Genomic DNA, 19,072 nt, shown 5'->3' with positions numbered 1-19,072 from the left:
CTAACATAATCGTTTGGTGTGCTTTCGTCGTAAAGCCTTTTTGACATCGGACACTGTGGCTGGATTTACAACAAGTGTATCTTTAAAATGGTGTAAAATACTTGTATGTCTGAGGAATTTTAATTATGGGATTTTTGTTGTTTTGAATTTGGTGCCCTGCAGTTTCACTGGCTGTTGACGAGGTGGGACGCTACCGTCCCATGTACCCTAGTGAGGTTAATATGCATTCTGCTGAATGAACTCATGTCTATAGGCCAGCTTAGTGAGTGAGTGAGTGAGTGAGTGAGTGAGTGAGTGAGTGAGTGAGTGAGTGAGTGAGTGAGTGAGTGAGTGAGTGAAGGAATGAGAGGAGGGGGAGATAGAGAGACAAACAGTGCCAATTGCAAATGTAAAGAGTGCAGCTTCCAGCTCCTAAGACAGATAATGTAACCATGAAGACTAAGAGTCCGTCTATTAGATCAGGTAGGTAAGGAGGTAGACATTTACCATCAGTTGACTGGCCTCACACACAACTCTCCTTCCATGTCAGCCCATGTCTATAAGGCCTGGCCTCACACAACTCTCCTTCCATGTCAGCCCATGTCTATAAGGCCTGGCCTCACATTTCCAGGCTTCAAACATAAAGATATAAAGCTCATGAAGAACAAGGAACACACCAGGCAGGTCCGAGATACTGTTGTGAAGAAGTTTAAAGCCGGAGTTGGATACAAAAAGATTTATCTAATGGAATGTCATACAATATGCTGTGCCAAGCGTGTGCAAAGCCGTCAAGGCAAAGGGTGGCTACTTTGAAGAATCTAAAATATAAAATATATTTAGATTTGTTTAACACTTTTTTGCTTACTACATGATTCCATATATTTTATTTCATGCAATGTAGAAAACAGTAAAGAAAACCCCTGGAATGAGAGGGGTGTCCAAACTTTGACTGATACTGTACACGTTGAAAAGGATGATTAATAAAACTATTTCAAGACAGATTTGTCAACAATAAATCTTTAGCTTACTGGGATATTTTCTTTATCAATGACAAATGTAATATTTGCAATATTTTCAAGTGTCAATAATTGTTTTAGTTTCTGACTGAATGAATTGTTCTCAATACAAGCTCCTTCAGAACACGCAGAGGAAGAGGACTAAATTCAACCTGTCCTATGAGAATGTGCCAACCAACTGTCCCATATAGCAACACCAACAAGCTTCTGTCCTCTCTCTTCTGTCCTCTCTCCTGTCCTCTCTTCTCTCTCTGTCCTCTACTTCCTCCCCTCTCCTCCCCAATGTAAACCTCCCATTCTTATCACTGCAGTACAGTTAATCCCTTCCTCCCTCCGTCCCCCGCTCCATCCCTCTCTCCTGGTCCCCAGGGGTGAGAGGGGAACGGGAGGGGGGCACATTTGCCACTTGTCTGTGACACATAATACGCCGGGGCCTTCAGGCAATCAACTTTGACTTGACATGTATTTGCTCATCTCAGAAACCCTTCCCTCCCCTCCTCCCCCTCAGTGCCCTCACTGATGGGAAACTGGAGGGGGTTGGGGGGAGGGAGGGATGGAGAGGAGGAGTGGAGCCTAAATTAACACTTGACATTCAATACGGGCAGGCCTTTAATTGGCCGGGGCCTTCCTGAGAAAGCAATTTTCTATTCCCCAAACTGGCCCTGCTGTACCGTTGCCGCGCTGGAGCGGGAGTGTCGTCTGCTGTGGGCATGCCTGTGTGTCTGTGTGGGAGGAGTGTGTGTGTGTGTGTGTGTGTGTGTGTGTGTGTGTGTGTGTGTGTGTGTGTGTGTGTGTGTGTGTGTGTGTGTGTGTGTGTGTGTGTGTGTGTGGTGTGTGGTGTGTGTGTGTGTATACACCCGGCCCTCTGGTCCCTTCCCTTGCTCTAATGAGGGCGTATGAATTAGCGCTACGTGACATGATTTGAAGCAGTGGTGGCCCCCGCCCTCCTCCTCCCATCTCCTCTCCTCCTCCTACTCCTCATCCCCCGTTCTTTTTCTTCCACCAGTGACAGGCGTCTGGTGGCTGCAATAAAATGCCAGGAGCTACCTCGGGGCTCTTTCCTTGATGCGTGCTCACACTGCTTTACACGACGCACGCACGGACACACGCACGCACAGCACACACACACACACACACACACACACACACACACACACACACACACACACACACACACACACACACACACACACACACACACACACACACACACACACACACACACACACACACACACACACACTTGCCGGCGGATGGAGTTACGGCTGATGCTATTACTCCCTTGCAAGCTGAGAGGTGTTAGCCTCCTCTTAACAGATCTGACAGCATTTAACAACATGGCCGACCATTTCTAATCACCTCTGTGATTTCATACCTATTATCAATTGATCTCAGCATCTGATAGGGTTATATCCCCTCCTCTCTCTGAATCGTACGGGATGTGTAGTGTCATTTTCAAAGTGCTGTAATCACTCCACCAACGACTCGAAATCTCTCAAATCGCTACCACATTATCGGATTATTTTCTGATTGTGTCATATTTGGGGGCGATGGAGGTGGGGCGGAAGATCGATGAGGCGCAAAGACTCGCCGGATGTGACCTATGACCCGGGGTGACACGAGGTTAAAGCTGTAAATTTACGGGGTTAGCGGATAGATGGGAAAATGGCCATAAATCTTATTGATAAATCTATTGGTGTCAAAGCTCCTCCCCTGTACAAAGCAAGACCAACAAGCTGCAGTGTGAAGGCATCTTCATGATAAACAAAAAGCTTTATATTTATAATGTTCAGAGGGGAAACATGTCTAATGGATTATGTGTCATGAAATATTCAATGTTTTTTGGAGTTCCACACGTCATGTATACGGACAGGGTTCCAACAAAGCACTTACCACTGTGTGTTTCCCGACAATAGGAAAGGTGGGCCACGCCATTTAAATGAAAACATCAACAGAGAAAATGTGAGTGTGAGTATCCATTACAAACTAAGGACACACACACAGGAAACACACACACACGGCTCCAGAGTGCCTGATGCGGGCACACACACACACACACACACACACACAAACACACACACACACACACACACACACACACACAGCTCCGTTTTCGCTTGTTACCAGACTTTTCACTTTGTCCCCTTGTGTAAGATGGGAAACAGCCTCTTTAGCTGAGTGGTGTGAAACAGCTGGGGTGGGGGGGTGGGGGGGGGTGGGGGGTTTCGAGGGGCCAAGAGGTCACACACTCAGGGCCGCGACCTCTCACCTCTGCCTAGTTGCCTGGGATACGCCAGCTAGTTCATTTGAAGTCCATCACACGGAGCAAACAAGATCATTTGTGACTTGATTGGCATTATGGATTGAGAAAGGCAGAGTGTGATGGTGCTCCATAACTGATGATGCTGTAGGAACAGGTTCCATGAAGGAGCAGCTTTAAAGTGGAGTTCAGTGTCGGTGCAGGTCTCTCATGCAACTTTCTTCTTAGCTAAGAAAATGTCAAACATACCCTCCCTGTGTGTGTGTGTGTGTGTGTGTGTGTGTGTGTGTGTGTGTGTGTGTGTGTGTGTGTGTGTGTGTGTGTGTGTGTGTGTGTGTGTGTGTGTGTGTGTGTAGGTATGGTTCCACTCAGTGACAGCACGAACAGCCTCTCCCACACCAGCCCACATACTATCTGCAACGAGCGCACACACACACACACAGCCCAGTGTTGCAGCTCACCTTAAAAACACACGTTCTAAGATGGTGAAACAGCTGTGTTTAACAGTGGCCATTAAATGCTATTAATCTAACAGCACAAACATCTTTAGAAACAGGAAGAGAGGGTAAACAAGCACATGTTGCCCCAACACGTCCCTAATGGGAGACGCTAGTTAGCCTGTTTAACCATCTTTCAAGGTGGGACTTCCTGATTTCGTTCTGGATAAAAATGTTGACACCGTTGTGTGAGAACTATGACTGCCGATGGGCGAGGTGATGCTTTTCTTTAAGTATTAACACAAATTAAGGCATTCTGTGTGTGTGTACGTGCTGTGTGCGTGTGTTTGTGTGCAAGCGTGTGTGTGTGTGTGTGTGTGTGTGTGTGTGTGTGTGTGTGTGTGTGTGTGTGTGTGTGTGTGTGTGTGTGTGTGTGTGTGTGTGTGTGTGTTCATTCGTGTGTGTGAAAGAGAGTGATGGCTTTAGTCTAAAATGCTGTTGGCCATGAGCCCAACCTCACCAGTACCACTCCTCTCCTCTCTCCAGCGCCTCCCCACAATCCTCCCCACGTCTCCAACTGTCACACAGCAGATTACAGCAGCAGAGGGGGAGAGATGGACACACACACAGAAAGATGGAGGAGGGTAACAAACGAGGAAGAAGAGAGGGGGAAGGCTTATGAAGAAAGACGGGAAAGAAAGAAGGACAGGAAGTTGTCTGGTCGTCCAGACCGCAGCTGTAGTCGGCCCCACATCACCTAGGCAACAGTATGTCTTGTCAAAGTAGACACAGAGCACAATCATTATTCAAAAGAACAAATTTCCCTGTCGTTTTTCTCTCTGTACAATACTTTGGTAATGACATGTTTGGTCCAAACAGGGAGCCGTAGAGGTTTGGTTTTGATTAGAGCAACAATGTTCTAGCACATCCCAAGTGCTATGACACATTAACAGGAGCTCACACACACACACACACACACACACACACACACACACACACACACACACACACACACACACACACACACAGTGAGTGTCGCATTATCAGGGGGTGGAAAGTCAGTCGACCTCCGAGCGCCGCAGAACAAGTCAAATTACCATCATTATCTACCTCCTTAAATAGCCAGAGATAATAACGGTCCACCGGCAATAATAATAGTAGCAATTCTTCCTCGGCACTATGTGAAATAACAGGGACCGAATTAGCCGTTGCGCTAACTGAAAAATGAAAGGGTTGTGTTCCTTGAGAGGTAAGCGTGAGTGTTTTTTCCTTTGTCGTCTGCGTTGAAAGGACAAATTGGCTGTTGGTATAGAGGAGGGGTCCTTAGACCTGGCTGCTGGTAAAAATAGTAGGCCATCAACCTGCCTGTGGCACTGGCACAGTTCCAACGCAAACACAAAAAACCAAGTCAGGAGGAATAACAGGATGGGCCCCCTGTGAAAGTATGTATGCACAAGTTCATGTCTCTTAGTGTGGGTCAACGGTGTGTCACATTCCTCCTCGCTCAGGGACAATACCAAGTCATGTCTACAGATGGAAGTGCCAGATATCTCTGAACAAACCTTTGGGGAAGGAAAATAATATTATGCATGTCTGAGTGTGTGTACTTTTTGTGTGTCCATGTTGCACTCCGCAAGTGTGTGAGTGTGTGTTCCTGCTAATTGTGTGCTGACTTATGGTGGCGCTGTGTGTCAGTGGCACTACCCAGGTCACAGTGGCTACATTGGTTGCCTTCCAGGTCTTGAACATCTCCTGCTCCCTCTGCCCCTTGGACCCCCTCAGTCCCGCAGGCCTGGCGACAGCTGCTTCATTCCGGCCTTGTCAGCCCCTGAGCAGAATGTGTGTGTGTGTGTGTGTGTGTGTGTGTGTGTGTGTGTGTGTGTGTGTGTGTGTGTGTGTGTGTGTGTGTGTGTGTGTGTGTGTGTGTGTGTGTGTGTGTGTGTGTGTGTGTGTGTGTGTGTGTGTGTGTGTGTGTGTGTGTGTGTGTGTGTGTGTGTGTGTGTGTGTGTGTGTGTGTCGGGGGCCAGGCCACGGTGCTAATGTCCCCTCATTAGGCAGGCTGTGGGGTGGTGACATCCTGAGCAACACTCTATTCAAACAGCCACTTCCCCTCGTCCCCCTTCGCTCCGCACCGACCGACGACTTCCCCCGGCCGCAGGAAACTAAGGCAGGCCAAAGACAAATAAAGACCCTCACTCTGAAAAGGAGAAGAGAGAGAAATACCTTTTCATGTATTTGAACAGGCAGCGCCATCCAAGATTAGGGGGATTATGGGCCAAGCTTGAAAAATAGAAACAGAGATTTGTCAAAAAAGTATTTTAGTACAATCTGAATCGCATCAGCCCAACTCTGTTTTACCCAAACATACTGTATCAAACTGTAGCTCTGCATAAAATCCAACTGTCCTTATCTAGTTAATATATTTCTATTTGTAATATAGTGTATTTCTATGGTTCAGAGCTCTAGACTGAATCAAACTCCCTGCCAGTTAGATGTCTCCGTTCTTTACGGATCATAGGGACTACATATGGCCTCTGTAGCTACAGTACAACCTCTACTACACACATCTACAATATTCACCATCATCATTACATGGTGGATATAGAAGAGAAGAATTGTATTTTTTCAGAAGGAACATGCAACGTCAAGATAAAACGTTTCAGATAAAATAATGAATCATCGTTATTTCCAAATTAGTAGACGATGCCCATCGCCTCAGTGTTGTGTATAAAAAGCACGTCTTAATCATATTATCACACTGCTTTAAGACTGTAAAAAGAGTTTAATAACCCTTGTTACCATATGGTTTCCTGCTGTGTGGTAGTTGTTGCTGTAAGCCCAGCACTGACAGGGCCATAGGCCACACACACATCAATACACAGGGATTAGCAAGCAACACACTGGCAGCTAACATTATCGTTGTTTACAACACACCAAGACTAAATAAACCATTTGACAGACAAACACACAATGGCCTATAAACAACTCATAAATCCACTAGCACCTTCAGGAATATAACAGAATAGAATCCAGCTTGATCATTCTATCTTTCTCTCCGGAGATTATAATAAGCAAAACATGTGAACGTTTTTTTCCCAAAACCAGGAAAGACACAATTTAATGTTGAACTGGACACTAGAGATTGTGTACAACATAAGGTGAAAACAAACAAGCTGCTAGCCAGTTTCTGAATATCCTGTATTTGGTATTTATAATGGTTTTAACCGGTGGGGTAGACGGACAGCTCTGTTTCAGAGTGTGCAACACAGTGGGGTGTGAGGAGTGTGTGAGAGGTCTGGGTGCGGTACACACACACACACACACTCTCTCTCTCTCAGGGCCTGTAAGAAGTAGGAGGGGGTCCATGGGAAAAGGCTGGTGGAGGACTCATCTCCCTGATAAGACACAAGCAGATGGCCCTGCATTGCTGTCGTTCCTGAACACACACACACACTCACACACAGACTCCGTACGCATACACTGCTGTCGTAGCAACGACCCCAACACAGTACGTTCACAAAGAAAACACTATTAGAAGACACTCTGTCTCTCTCCAACCCACTCCAGTCGTCGATCCATCCATCTATCCCTTCATCCAAACACCAGAGTTATCATGCAGGAGACAGATCACCCTGACCCCGTGAGTGATCCTGACCCCGTGAGTGATCCTCACGTCCCATATTGATCAGTAGCTGCAGCGGGAGACAGGAGACGACAGGGTGAACGTATGTACACAACACCGGTGTTACAGTGCTACAGAGCCGCAGACAGATGACGCCCACATCGTTTCAGTGTGAGGCTTCGTGTCACAGCTCTGAGTCTTATGCAAGGCTGAGGATCAAATCCAAATGAGATCATATGCTGTGACTCGGCTGGAAAACTCTGGGTGATGTTTTCAATGTCCATTCCATAACCCCTCGAACTCAGGGAAGACTTAGTTGGTTAGGCTACTTTCATCAGATCATTGTAAGTACAAACTATCGTACAAACGATTGATCTCTACGGTTATAAACTGGTAACACAATAAAAATATCTGAGTTTGATTCATGCATTTTCATCAAACAAGAGACAGATGTTTTAAAATATGAAGAATGTCTCCCGATAGTAGGAAAATAATTCACTAGAAATTGACGATGTGACAAAACAGAATATCTTAGAGATTGAAACACAATGTGTGTGTTAGTCGACAAAACAACGAGAACATTGAAGGATCTCCAGAGCATTTTAATATTCCATGTCTGCCTTGCAAAAATAGGGAGATTGAGGGAATTTAAATCATGAATATTAAAATATACAGTTGAAACAAAAACTACTACAAACTACACTGACAAATGTTTATTAAATGGCATAACCGCAGCAAATTAAATAACCAAATTAATTCATATTCTGATTAAAAGGAAAAAGGGGGCCCTAAATTAAATGTCCACAGCGTGAATTATTTTTAACGTGCGAGTTGAAAAAAGTTCAAAGCAAAAATAGGTTTGGACGTCATATCTTCATGCCTGACGCTTAGATAAATACGTGGTGGCCGTAGAATGAATGGCCCCTTGTGTGTCTTCCCTCTCCTAAACTCTACATCTAAACCACAAACTTGGGCACGCAGACACACACACGGTAAACGTACAAGTGGTCCACATCCACCTTACACACACACACACACACACACACACCTTTGCTCTCCTCTCCTCCTCTTACCTCAGATTGTACCACGTCTCTGCTCTCGTCCAGAAATAACAGGACCATACTGCCGTGACTGACGTAGTTAAACACACCCCTACACCTTCTCCACTTCTCACTCTCACTGACACTCTCACTGACACTCTCACTGACACTCTCACTGACACTCTCACTGACACTCCCAACAAGCCAATCTAACAACACCAATGGAGAGAGAAAAAAGAAAAAGAAAGCGAGAGAGAGAGAGAGAGAGAGAGAGAGAGAGAGAGAGAGAGACACCGCTACCTTAGAGCAGAGTGTGTCCCCCCCATCCCAGCCCCTAATTACCCAGATCCCACAGTGTAATTAACAGTGGTTGAACCCCTCTAGGGGGTGACAGCCAGAAAAAGAAGGCCAGCAGGGACCCCCAGGCTTGGGGCCCGGCTGGAGGGCAGAGTGAGGAGAAACAGGGTTACGGAAGGACCAGGGCTCGGGAACAGAGGAGAAACGAGGAAGAGGTCAAAAAGAAAGTAGCCTCCAGGCTTCATTAGCTGTAGGTAAGATCCCTCTCTCTGGTCTCCAGCCCAGAGACACACACACACACGTGAGGATCACTCCAGTCTCCAGCCCCGAGACACACACACACACACACACGTGAGGATCACTCCAGTCTCCAGCCCCGAGACACACACACACACGTGAGGATCACTCCAGTCTCCAGCCCCGAGACACACACACACGAGGATCACTCCAGTCTCCAGCCCAGAGACACACACACACACGTGAGGATCACTCCGGTCTCCAGCCCAGAGACACACACACACACGTGAGGATCACTCCGGTCTCCAGCCCCGAGACACACACACACACACGTGAGGATCACTCCGGTCTCCAGCCCCGAGACACACACACACACACGTGAGGATCACTCCAGTCTCCAGCCTAGAGAGGACGGCGCCAATGAAAACACTACAGAGCTACAGTCCATCCAAACCTGATAAGGACAGACCACACAGTAACACCCAGCCACTCAGCACCACTTCCACCGCTCAGCTAGGATACACTCACTCACTCATTGTGACTGGGTAGGCATTGCCTTGGACTGGGCCATTTCCTCTGTCCCTTTGAAAACAGTGACCCTATAACTGGGACTTCCTGTGTTACACCCAAAGCGGTCCCCCTCCTTTGGGCCAATGACGCAGTGTCCCCTTCCTCTATGGCCAGTTCCCCGGTGATAGGACTACCTTACTCATCTAGTGTCCTAAGAAGGAGGGAGGGAGGACCCCAGGGCTTGGGGGCTGGTATTAGTGCTGAGAGAGAGAGAGAGAGGTAGCGAGAGAGAGAGAGGTAGCGAGAGAGAGAGAGAGGTAGCGAGAGAGAGAGAGAGAGAGAGAGCGAGAGAGAGAGAGAGCAGTAGAGAGAGAGAGAGAGAGAGAGCGGTAGCGAGAGAGAGGTAGCGAGAGAGAGAGAGAGAGAGAGCGGTAGCAAGAGAGAGAGAGAGAGAGAGAGAGAGAGCGGTAGCGAGAGAGAGAGAGCGGTAGCGAGAGAGAGAGAGAGAGAGAGAGAGAGAGCGGTAGTGAGAGAGAGGGATACATAGAAAGAGAGAAGTGGCATGGCGCTTCCTCCACATATCCCCTTTCACCTCTCGTCTCCTCCAGCCAAGGCCAGCCAAGACCCGCACACACATCAGCTCGCACCCGCACACTCATGGAGCCAGAGACAGAGCCAGCCCTGTACAGAGAGAGAAAAACGCCACTCTTTCCCTGACATACTCACTGGTTCTACAGGTACTTGAACATATGCAAAAGATAAGAAGGGAAAACACCTCATACACATGATGGTATCTGTGGTCATGCAGCCCATCAGAGATGCAGAGTATGGTGTAGTCACACAACCCTCAGGAATAAAAGACACTGAAAATATTATAGTATCAGACACGCAGGCAGAAACACACACATGCAACAGGCCTCGGCAGAGGAAGGAAAACAGCCCGTTAAACACAGCCAGCACACAGGCAATATATCCTCTGAGGGGAAAACAAAGCACGACACTCTCCTAGAAAATTAGCCCACTTTCTCTCTCGCTCTCATTTTTAAAAAACAACGCAAACACACACTAACAAATTCTTGCATGCAACAGCACAGCGGTGAACTGAACGGGGGGAGAAACACCCCTCCCTCAGAAATACCATGTTAATAGGTGAATTAAGGCCCCTCTGATCTACACTGAAGAGGATGACATTAAGTCCATTATTGACTCAGACAAAACTAACTAGGAGATGTGCTGCTATTCATCTAATATGATGTCTGCCATGCCTATAGGGAGAGATATTACTATAGCAGGGTTTACATTCAGATACATACAGCCTATAGCAGGGTTTACATTCAGATACATACAGCCTATAGCAGGGTTTACATTCAGATACATACAGCCTATAGCAGGGCTTACATTCAGATACATACAGCCTATAGCAGGGTTTACATTCAGATACATACAGCCTATAGCAGGGTTTACATTCAGATACATACAGCCTATAGCAGGGCTTACATTCAGATACATACAGCCTATAGCAGGGCTTACATTCAGATACATACAGCCTATAGCAGGGTTTACATTCAGATACATACAGCCTATAGCAGGGTTTACATTCAGATACATACAGCCTATAGCAGGGCTTACATTCAGATACATACAGCCTATAGCAGGGCTTACATTCAGATACATACAGCCTATAGCAGGGCTTACATTCAGATACATACAGCCTATAGCAGGGTTTACATTCAGATACATACAGCCTATAGCAGGGCTTACATTCAGATACATACAGCCTATAGCAGGGCTTACATTCAGATACATACAGCCTATAGCAGGGCTTACATTCAGATACATACAGCCTATAGCAGGGCTTACATTCAGATACATACAGCCTATAGCAGGGCTTACATTCAGATACATACAGCCTATAGCAGGGCTTACATTCAGATACATACAGCCTATAGCAGGGCTTACATTCAGATACATACAGCCTATAGCAGGGCTTACATTCAGATACATACAGCCTATAGCAGGGCTTATTCAGATACATACAGCCTATAGCAGGGCTTACATTCAGATACATACAGCCTATAGCAGGGCTTACATTCAGATACATACAGCCTATAGCAGGGCTTACATTCAGATACATACAGCCTCAGGGCTTACATTCAGATACATACAGCCTATAGCAGGGCTTACATTCAGATACATACAGCCTATAGCAGGGTTTACATTCAGATACATACAGCCTATAGCAGGGCTTACATTCAGATACATACAGCCTATAGCAGGGCTTACATTCAGATACATACAGCCTATAGCAGGGCTTACATTCAGATACATACAGCCTATAGCAGGGCTTACATTCAGATACATACAGCCTATAGCAGGGCTTACATTCAGATACATACAGCCTATAGCAGGGCTTACATTCAGATACATACAGCCTATAGCAGGGTTTACATTCAGATACATACAGCCTATAGCAGGGTTTACATTCAGATACATACAGCCTATAGCAGGGCTTACATTCAGATACATACAGCCTATAGCAGGGCTTACATTCAGATACATACAGCCTATAGCAGGGCTTACATTCAGATACATACAGCCTATAGCAGGGCTTACATTCAGATACATACAGCCTATAGCAGGGCTTACATTCAGATACATACAGCCTATAGCAGGGCTTACATTCAGATACATACAGCCTATAGCAGGGCAGGCGTAATAGCCTACACTCCACAAATGCAGATTTCAGTTGATGGGGTAAAACTACATGAAATAACAAAATGGTTGCACATGTACAGAAGTTGGGGTGGCAGTGTAGCCTAGTGGTTAGAGCATTGGACTAGTAACTGAAAAGTTGCAAGTTCAAATCCCCGAGCTGACAAGGTACAAAATCTGTCATTCTGCCCCTGAACAGGCAGTTAACCCACTGTTCCTAGTCCGTCATTGAAAATAAGAATTTGTTCTTAACTGACTTGCCTAGTAAAATAAATATAAATATTTATCTTACATTAGAAAATATAGGACCACTTGGAAATGATAGATATACAGATTATACAGAAAGATATGTGTATAACCAAAATGACAGCAATAAGGAGATTGTGTGGTACAGAAATGGAGAGGTATTGGTTGAAGAGAATACAGCAGATGTAATCGATAGTTTGGTAATGACCTCGCTGTAAAGCAGTCCATCTAAGCCGTCAATGTATTGACATGAACCAGACAGACAGACAGCTCCATGCTGATGATGCCTGCCCTGCTATATCTCCTGACTGCAGTGTCAACCCCCGTACTCTATACACAGTCCTCTCTGTACACAGTCCACATCTTCTGAACATATACCCTTCTTGCAACTCATGTTTGAAATATATGTGACATTATTGCATTGTCTGATCTGCTTTTGCATCGTGTATATTTTCTTAATTTAAATATGTGTAGTTCATTCTGCTTGAGTGCAGGACATGCAGAGGAAATCCATTACAATGTTAAAATGTCACCAACATGAAAAATCTATTGATATAAGCCTATAGTAATCGTAGTTCAGAGAAAATGATAACGCATGAATTTAAAGATGTTTACAATCTTAGAACTGAGAATTATTCACAAAGTGGTTAGGGGAAATAAATATAATAGAACTATTACAGAGTTCTGCTAGAATCCTCTGCTATAGGACATGAGTTCTGCTAGAATCCTCTGCTATAGGCCATGAGTTCTGCTAGAATCCTCTGCTATAGGACATGAGTTCTGATAGAATCCTCTGCTATAGGCCATGAGTTCTGATAGAATCCTCTGCTATAGGACATGAGTTCTGATAGAATCCACTGCAATAGGCCATGAGTTCTGATAGAATCCGCTGCTATAGGTCATGAGTTCTGATAGAATCCTCTGCAATAGGCCATGAGTTCTGCTAGAATCCTCTGCTATAGGCCATGAGTTCTGCTAGAATCCTCTGCTATAGACCATGAGTTCTGATAGAATCCTCTGCTATAGGCCATGAGTTCTGATAGAATCCTCTGCTATAGGCCATGAGTTCTGATAGAATCCTCTGCTATAGGCCATGAGTTCTGATAGAATCCTCTGCTATAGGCCATGAGTTCTGATAGAATCCTCTGCTATAGGCCATGAGTTCTGATAGAATCCTCTGCTGATATAGAATCCTCTGCATAGGTCATGAGTTCTGATAGAATCCTCTGCTATAGGCCATGAGTTCTGATAGAATCCTCTGCTATAGGCCATGAGTTCTGCTAGAATCCTCTGCTATAGGCCATGAGTTCTGCTAGAATCCTCTGCTATAGGCCATGAGTTCTGATAGAATCCTCTGCTATAGGCCATGAGTTCTGATAGAATCCTCTGCTATAGGCCATGAGTTCTGCTAGAATCCGCTGCTATAGGCCATGAGTTCTGATAGAATCCTCTGCTATAGGCCATGAGTTCTGATAGAATCCTCTGCTATAGGCCATGAGTTCTGATAGAATCCTCTGCTATAGGCCATGAGTTCTGATAGAATCCTCTGCTATAGGCCATGAGTTCTGATAGAATCCTCTGCTATAGGCCATGAGTTCTAGAATCCTCTGCTATAGAATGAGTTCTGATAGAATCTCTGCTATAGGCCATGAGTTCTGATAGAATCCTCTGCTATAGGACATGAGTTCTGATAGAATCCTCTGCTATAGGCCATGAGTTCTGATAGAATCCTCTGCTATAGGCCATGAGTTCTGATAGAATCCTCTGCTGATAGAATCCTCTGCTATCCTCTGCTATAGGCCATGAGTTCTGATAGAATCCTCTGCTATAGGCCATGAGTTCTGATAGAATCCTCTGCTATAGGACCATGAGTTCTGATAGAATCCTCTGCTATAGGCCATGAGTTCTGATAGAATCCTCTGCTATAGGCCATGAGTTCTCTGCTATAGAATGAGTTCTGATAGAATCCTCTGCTATAGGCCATGAGTTCTGATAGAATCCTCTGCTATAGACCATGAGTTCTGATAGAATCCTCTGCTATAGGCACCTGGCATTTCAAACATTAGATAACACTCAACAATAATAACAGTAATATAAGTATAATATAATAATAATAAGTATAAGTATAATGGCATATTTAGAAAATTGCTGAACTAGTTTAATAACAAAAATAATAATACAATAATACAGTATTATTATTATTATTATAATTATACCATTGTGTTCATGCTTGGCCCATTATTAACATATATTAGGTATAATAATAACCTACATAATTACTATAGTTGATATTTTCCACTGACATTTCTGATGTGTTAATCCACCTACTGCTTGTATTGAGATCAAATACCGCTGCATGCCAGCATCTCAGATGCTGTAACAATACCGAGAAGGTAAGAGAAACATGTCAAGCTATAGAAGCGACTGTACCTCGTCTGTAAGGTCTCGGCCCATAGTCGACCTGTCGCACTTCAGAGGAAGCCGCGTTACAGCACCCGCCTTGCAGAAGAGAAGGGAAAAATTTAGAAGAGCGAGCTAATTAAGAGCAGAGATTTAGATTGAAAACATACCCTGGCGCTGTAAATGATACCGGCCCTATTTCTTCAAGATTTCCTCGATATCTTCCTTCGCCTGACTGGCATTAGACCCTCACAGAAGAGGTGCGCCGCGGCAACATTTTACGAGCCCTAAGTAATCCTTGAGTTGTTCCACACCCCTTTGCTTTTGAAGCTCAAGGGAAAATAAAATGACATGGCTTAATGTTGGTTTATTGAGAGAGAATTAGCCTACTAGTGATGGACCAATTAGAGGCGCAGTGATATCACTTAACTGCGGACTGTTTAACTTGCAAAGGTCGATATTAATATCCATGCATGTACCCAAAACAAAGTACTCAATTACGACGTCAAAATATTATTACACCGTAATGCTTTGGAAGGCGTAAAAAGATAGTTGAGCATAATTTATGTGGAGTTTACATAACGAAATATGATAATAATTTCCCTTCAGATTATACATAAAATGATCCGCACATTCTTAAATATAAAGAAAGAGGATGCAATTATTTGACAATTTGTTGAGTCTATTTTATTGATTTAACTCGTGCATCTGCTTTTGTAGATAATTTAATATAAGGTTATGTTTATAAATCCTCTTATCACCAAGAGACAAAAATAAAACCAAAAGCCAGGCGATAGGCAATAGAGAGGAGGTAGGCCTATATTCCATTTTATATAGGGTATAAGCGTAGTCTTCGTTGTAATTCTTAATCATTTACTTCAATTACAAGCATTATAACGGTTGGATTTGCATGGAATGTATTCGACCATGAAAAGATGGCAGTCAAGGGAAAAAAATTATTCTTACTAGAAGTCTGGAGAAACGATGCGAAACATGCCAGGCCTTTTCCCAATCCATTTTTTGCCATTCATGGTTTCTGCATTTTCGATTTCGTTTCTTATACTTACGTTTAAAAGGTAGCCTGATTGAAAAAGACATGATATCTAAACAAAATTAAAACCATGTCTCTCTCTGTTTTCTTGTCTCTCTATTAGTACTCATGCAAAAGGCAATGTACGCATTTAATTGAAATGCACTTCCTATTTTGATTTGATTGCATCGAATTAGCACATTACTCGTCCTAAAAATACACTTATAATATGAGAAGCAGGTGTTGAAATAGTGTGACGTTGAGGTTGCAAATCTTATAAATTAAATCTATCAAAAAACAACAAATATCCAACCAGGTTAAATTATTGTTTTTACAATTCATTCTATGGTAATTTAGATAATTGTTTTGGTTTCTTTTTAGGTGACATTCCTTGGCAATATAATTGCTCACCTGCTGTCAATTGTGTTTGAACATATGCATGCTATTCTATAACTGAAAATAAGAATTGAAAAAAGAAAACGTAATCATACACGAACACGTAATTATTGCATGTTCCCTAATGACTTGTATAGGTAGGCTACTTTGCAGTGAATGTATAAATTCAGAGGATATCAAATGGTCTGAGAGTGGATTCTTCGCTGCAAAATCACAACCAACACCCGTAAACAACATGCCCTCACTCACATCAACACATACTGCTCCTGCTTTGCGTCTCAATCGATTGCTTTGAAATCATTTGCACTAACACCGATAAAAACGCACCCATGACTCATGTCACTCAGCTGATCTTTAAAGGGAGGATTTGAAACACGAGCCCCCATAACACTCATTTCTCCCAATACCCCAAGGCGCGCGCGGCTCGGCAAACACAAAGTCATTATCGGTTAGATTCCAATAAGGCAGTCTGTCAAGGTGAGGCTTCTTTGGAGGATTTTTGTCATGCCTACTAAACATGGATGCCTTCTAAGTGGTGCGAGGGAGGATAAATAACAACGAGTCCCACAGCTGATTATATTGAAACAACGGCGCGCATTTGTAAAAAAGGGGGATTACGAAACGTGAGTCCCAGCAGATGCTGGATGCTCCTCCGTGTAAGAGCGCGGGGCCCATCCACCTGCACGCAGATGCCGCGCGAGGACGAATGAGACGGAGCCAGGAGCATCCTCGTGCGATATGGATCCGTTATTCCAATCGACATGTCAATAGTTTTGCAGTAGTTTATATGAATAATACACACAGCTCAAAACATGTGTTGGAAGTGAGAGGATGCATCATGCGTGTCCAATATGGGGTGCAGATGTGCATGAAAAAAGAGCAGGCACTGAACATTCTCCACACATGTCTCATACATTTAGAGAAAGGTAAAATAAAGGGAATCATGTGTGAATAATTTCACTGAATTAGAGCAAACAATTTCACACATTTCGGTGAGAGAACACAGTCATGGAAATATTGGCAACAGGGTTTAAATCACTCAAAACAACGCGTATTTCTTTTGAATTGCTTTAAGTAATTGCTCAATTAAAAAAACAATATTCATATGCACAACATCGGTGATAAAAGTAATAGAAAAGACTGTGATTCATAAAATAACCACTAATCCGTTTATTTTCAAACTCGACACGGCAGAGACTGGCGATTGCACAAGGTCTGCCTGCCGCGGCCTTCGCAAGCGTAACAGCGTGTGCATGGTACGGAGACACACACAGGTTCCACTATGATTAATGACCAACTAACTACCCTCCTTTACAACTCCCCCCTCTCTTTCTACTTTACCTCAACGCACTGTACATCACCAATGAAACCATCTAACGCCCCCACAGCCACACTCCCTTTAAAAACCAGAACGCCGAGATATTTTATACTCCTCAAAAAAGCCAAAGTCATAAAACACACGACTGTGAACAGGAACGATAACGGACGCTAGTTGTCGGAGGAAATGTGAACTTCCCTCAGTTATAGGTATCCGTTATCGCTCTTCCAGGCTCTGGCTATTCACTCACGGTTGCCTGTCTCTAGCCCGTGTTCGAGGCTTCCTGAGCGGACCACATGTAGTCAATTAGCCCGACCCAGAGGGCGACTCTTCCACAGTCTTTATCAGCGCCGGGTTACACAAACACTACAATTTCTGCTTTTGAACTATATTGCACAGACAAATTAGGAGGAGTGGGGTGAGCGCAACCGTAACCAAACGAGCCAGGGGACAATCCGGTGAAATAACTCATGGCTTCTTATATTTCCTCCCTTTTTGTAAACATTAAAATGTATGCTGTCTTTTATTGGAACTAATATGCAATTCAATTACAACATATGATCATTATTTCAGGAGAAGAGTGCAGTTCACAATGTCAGGTGCATATACACTCACAAGCACACACACTCTCTCACACACCAGACCCAAACTGCACAGGATTACAATTCAACAAAATAGCCCAATGGCAAGGCAAATAAACCACAAAAATGAAGCCTGAAAAATGCAAAGATGAGGAATAATCATGTCAACCCACATAATATTAACCCTTTCAAAAACAAAACATTATCCCACACACACTCACATATCCCCCCCTCTTTCTCTCTCTCCCACACACACACACACACACACACACACACACACACACACACACACACACACACACACACACACACACACACACACACACACACACCCACACTCCACCAGCAGCAGCACCTACCACAACACCTAAACACACACCAAGTGTCAAAAAAAAGTCCGGGAGGTATTTATACCTCAAATAAACACACAGACGGGACACATCACAACTAAGAAATAGACGGATCACCATGAAAGCTAAAAGACAGAAAAACAGATGGTTGAATGAAGGGGAGGGGACTCACCTGCTGGGACATTCTGAAGAGGAGGTTGCTCTGGTCAGTGCTCTGTTGCTGCCATGTCCCCATGAAGCCAGGCTCAGCACTGGGAGGTCTGGTGCTGAACTGCATGGAGGACCTCCCCTCTGCTCCCTTAGCGCTGCGGCTAACTATGCTAACACCTATGGCACCAGTGGAGCCACCTCTACTGCTACTGCTGGAGACGGCTGTGGGGCTCGCGCTGTTGTTGTGATGCTGGTTGGAGGTGATGCTGCTGGTAGAGGTGGTAGTCGGGGTGTTGGCGGTGCCGCTCAGGGTGGACTCTGGTGCCCTCTCGCTTTCTGGGTCTCTGGGCGCCTGGCTGCTTCTCTCCTCGCTGCTGCCTCTCACATCCAACCCTGCCTCCTCGGACTAGAGAAAGAGGGAGGGGGGAGAGAGGGGGAGGAGGGGATAAAAAAAGTCAGTGAAGGTGGGTTTGGGATTTTGGGGGTTGGGC

The 19,072-nt window shown here is 44.6% G+C and overlaps 1 protein-coding gene across 1 annotated transcript in view; it reads right to left on the bottom strand.

Annotated features, from left to right (window-relative positions):
* Positions 1-19,072, bottom strand: part of bnc2 (basonuclin zinc finger protein 2) — a 260,548-nt gene that overhangs the window by 152,068 nt on the left and 89,408 nt on the right. Inside the window, 1 exon segment of the mRNA XM_064926567.1 lies at positions 18,604-18,987. Within this exon segment, the coding sequence (XP_064782639.1) occupies positions 18,604-18,987 (384 nt within the window).

Source organism: Oncorhynchus masou, chromosome 20 (genome assembly GCF_036934945.1).
Source record: "Oncorhynchus masou masou isolate Uvic2021 chromosome 20, UVic_Omas_1.1, whole genome shotgun sequence".
NCBI lineage: Eukaryota > Metazoa > Chordata > Actinopteri > Salmoniformes > Salmonidae > Oncorhynchus > Oncorhynchus masou.
The sequence above is the reverse complement of the archived record's forward strand: the minus strand, read 5'-3'. Positions and strand labels throughout refer to the sequence as shown.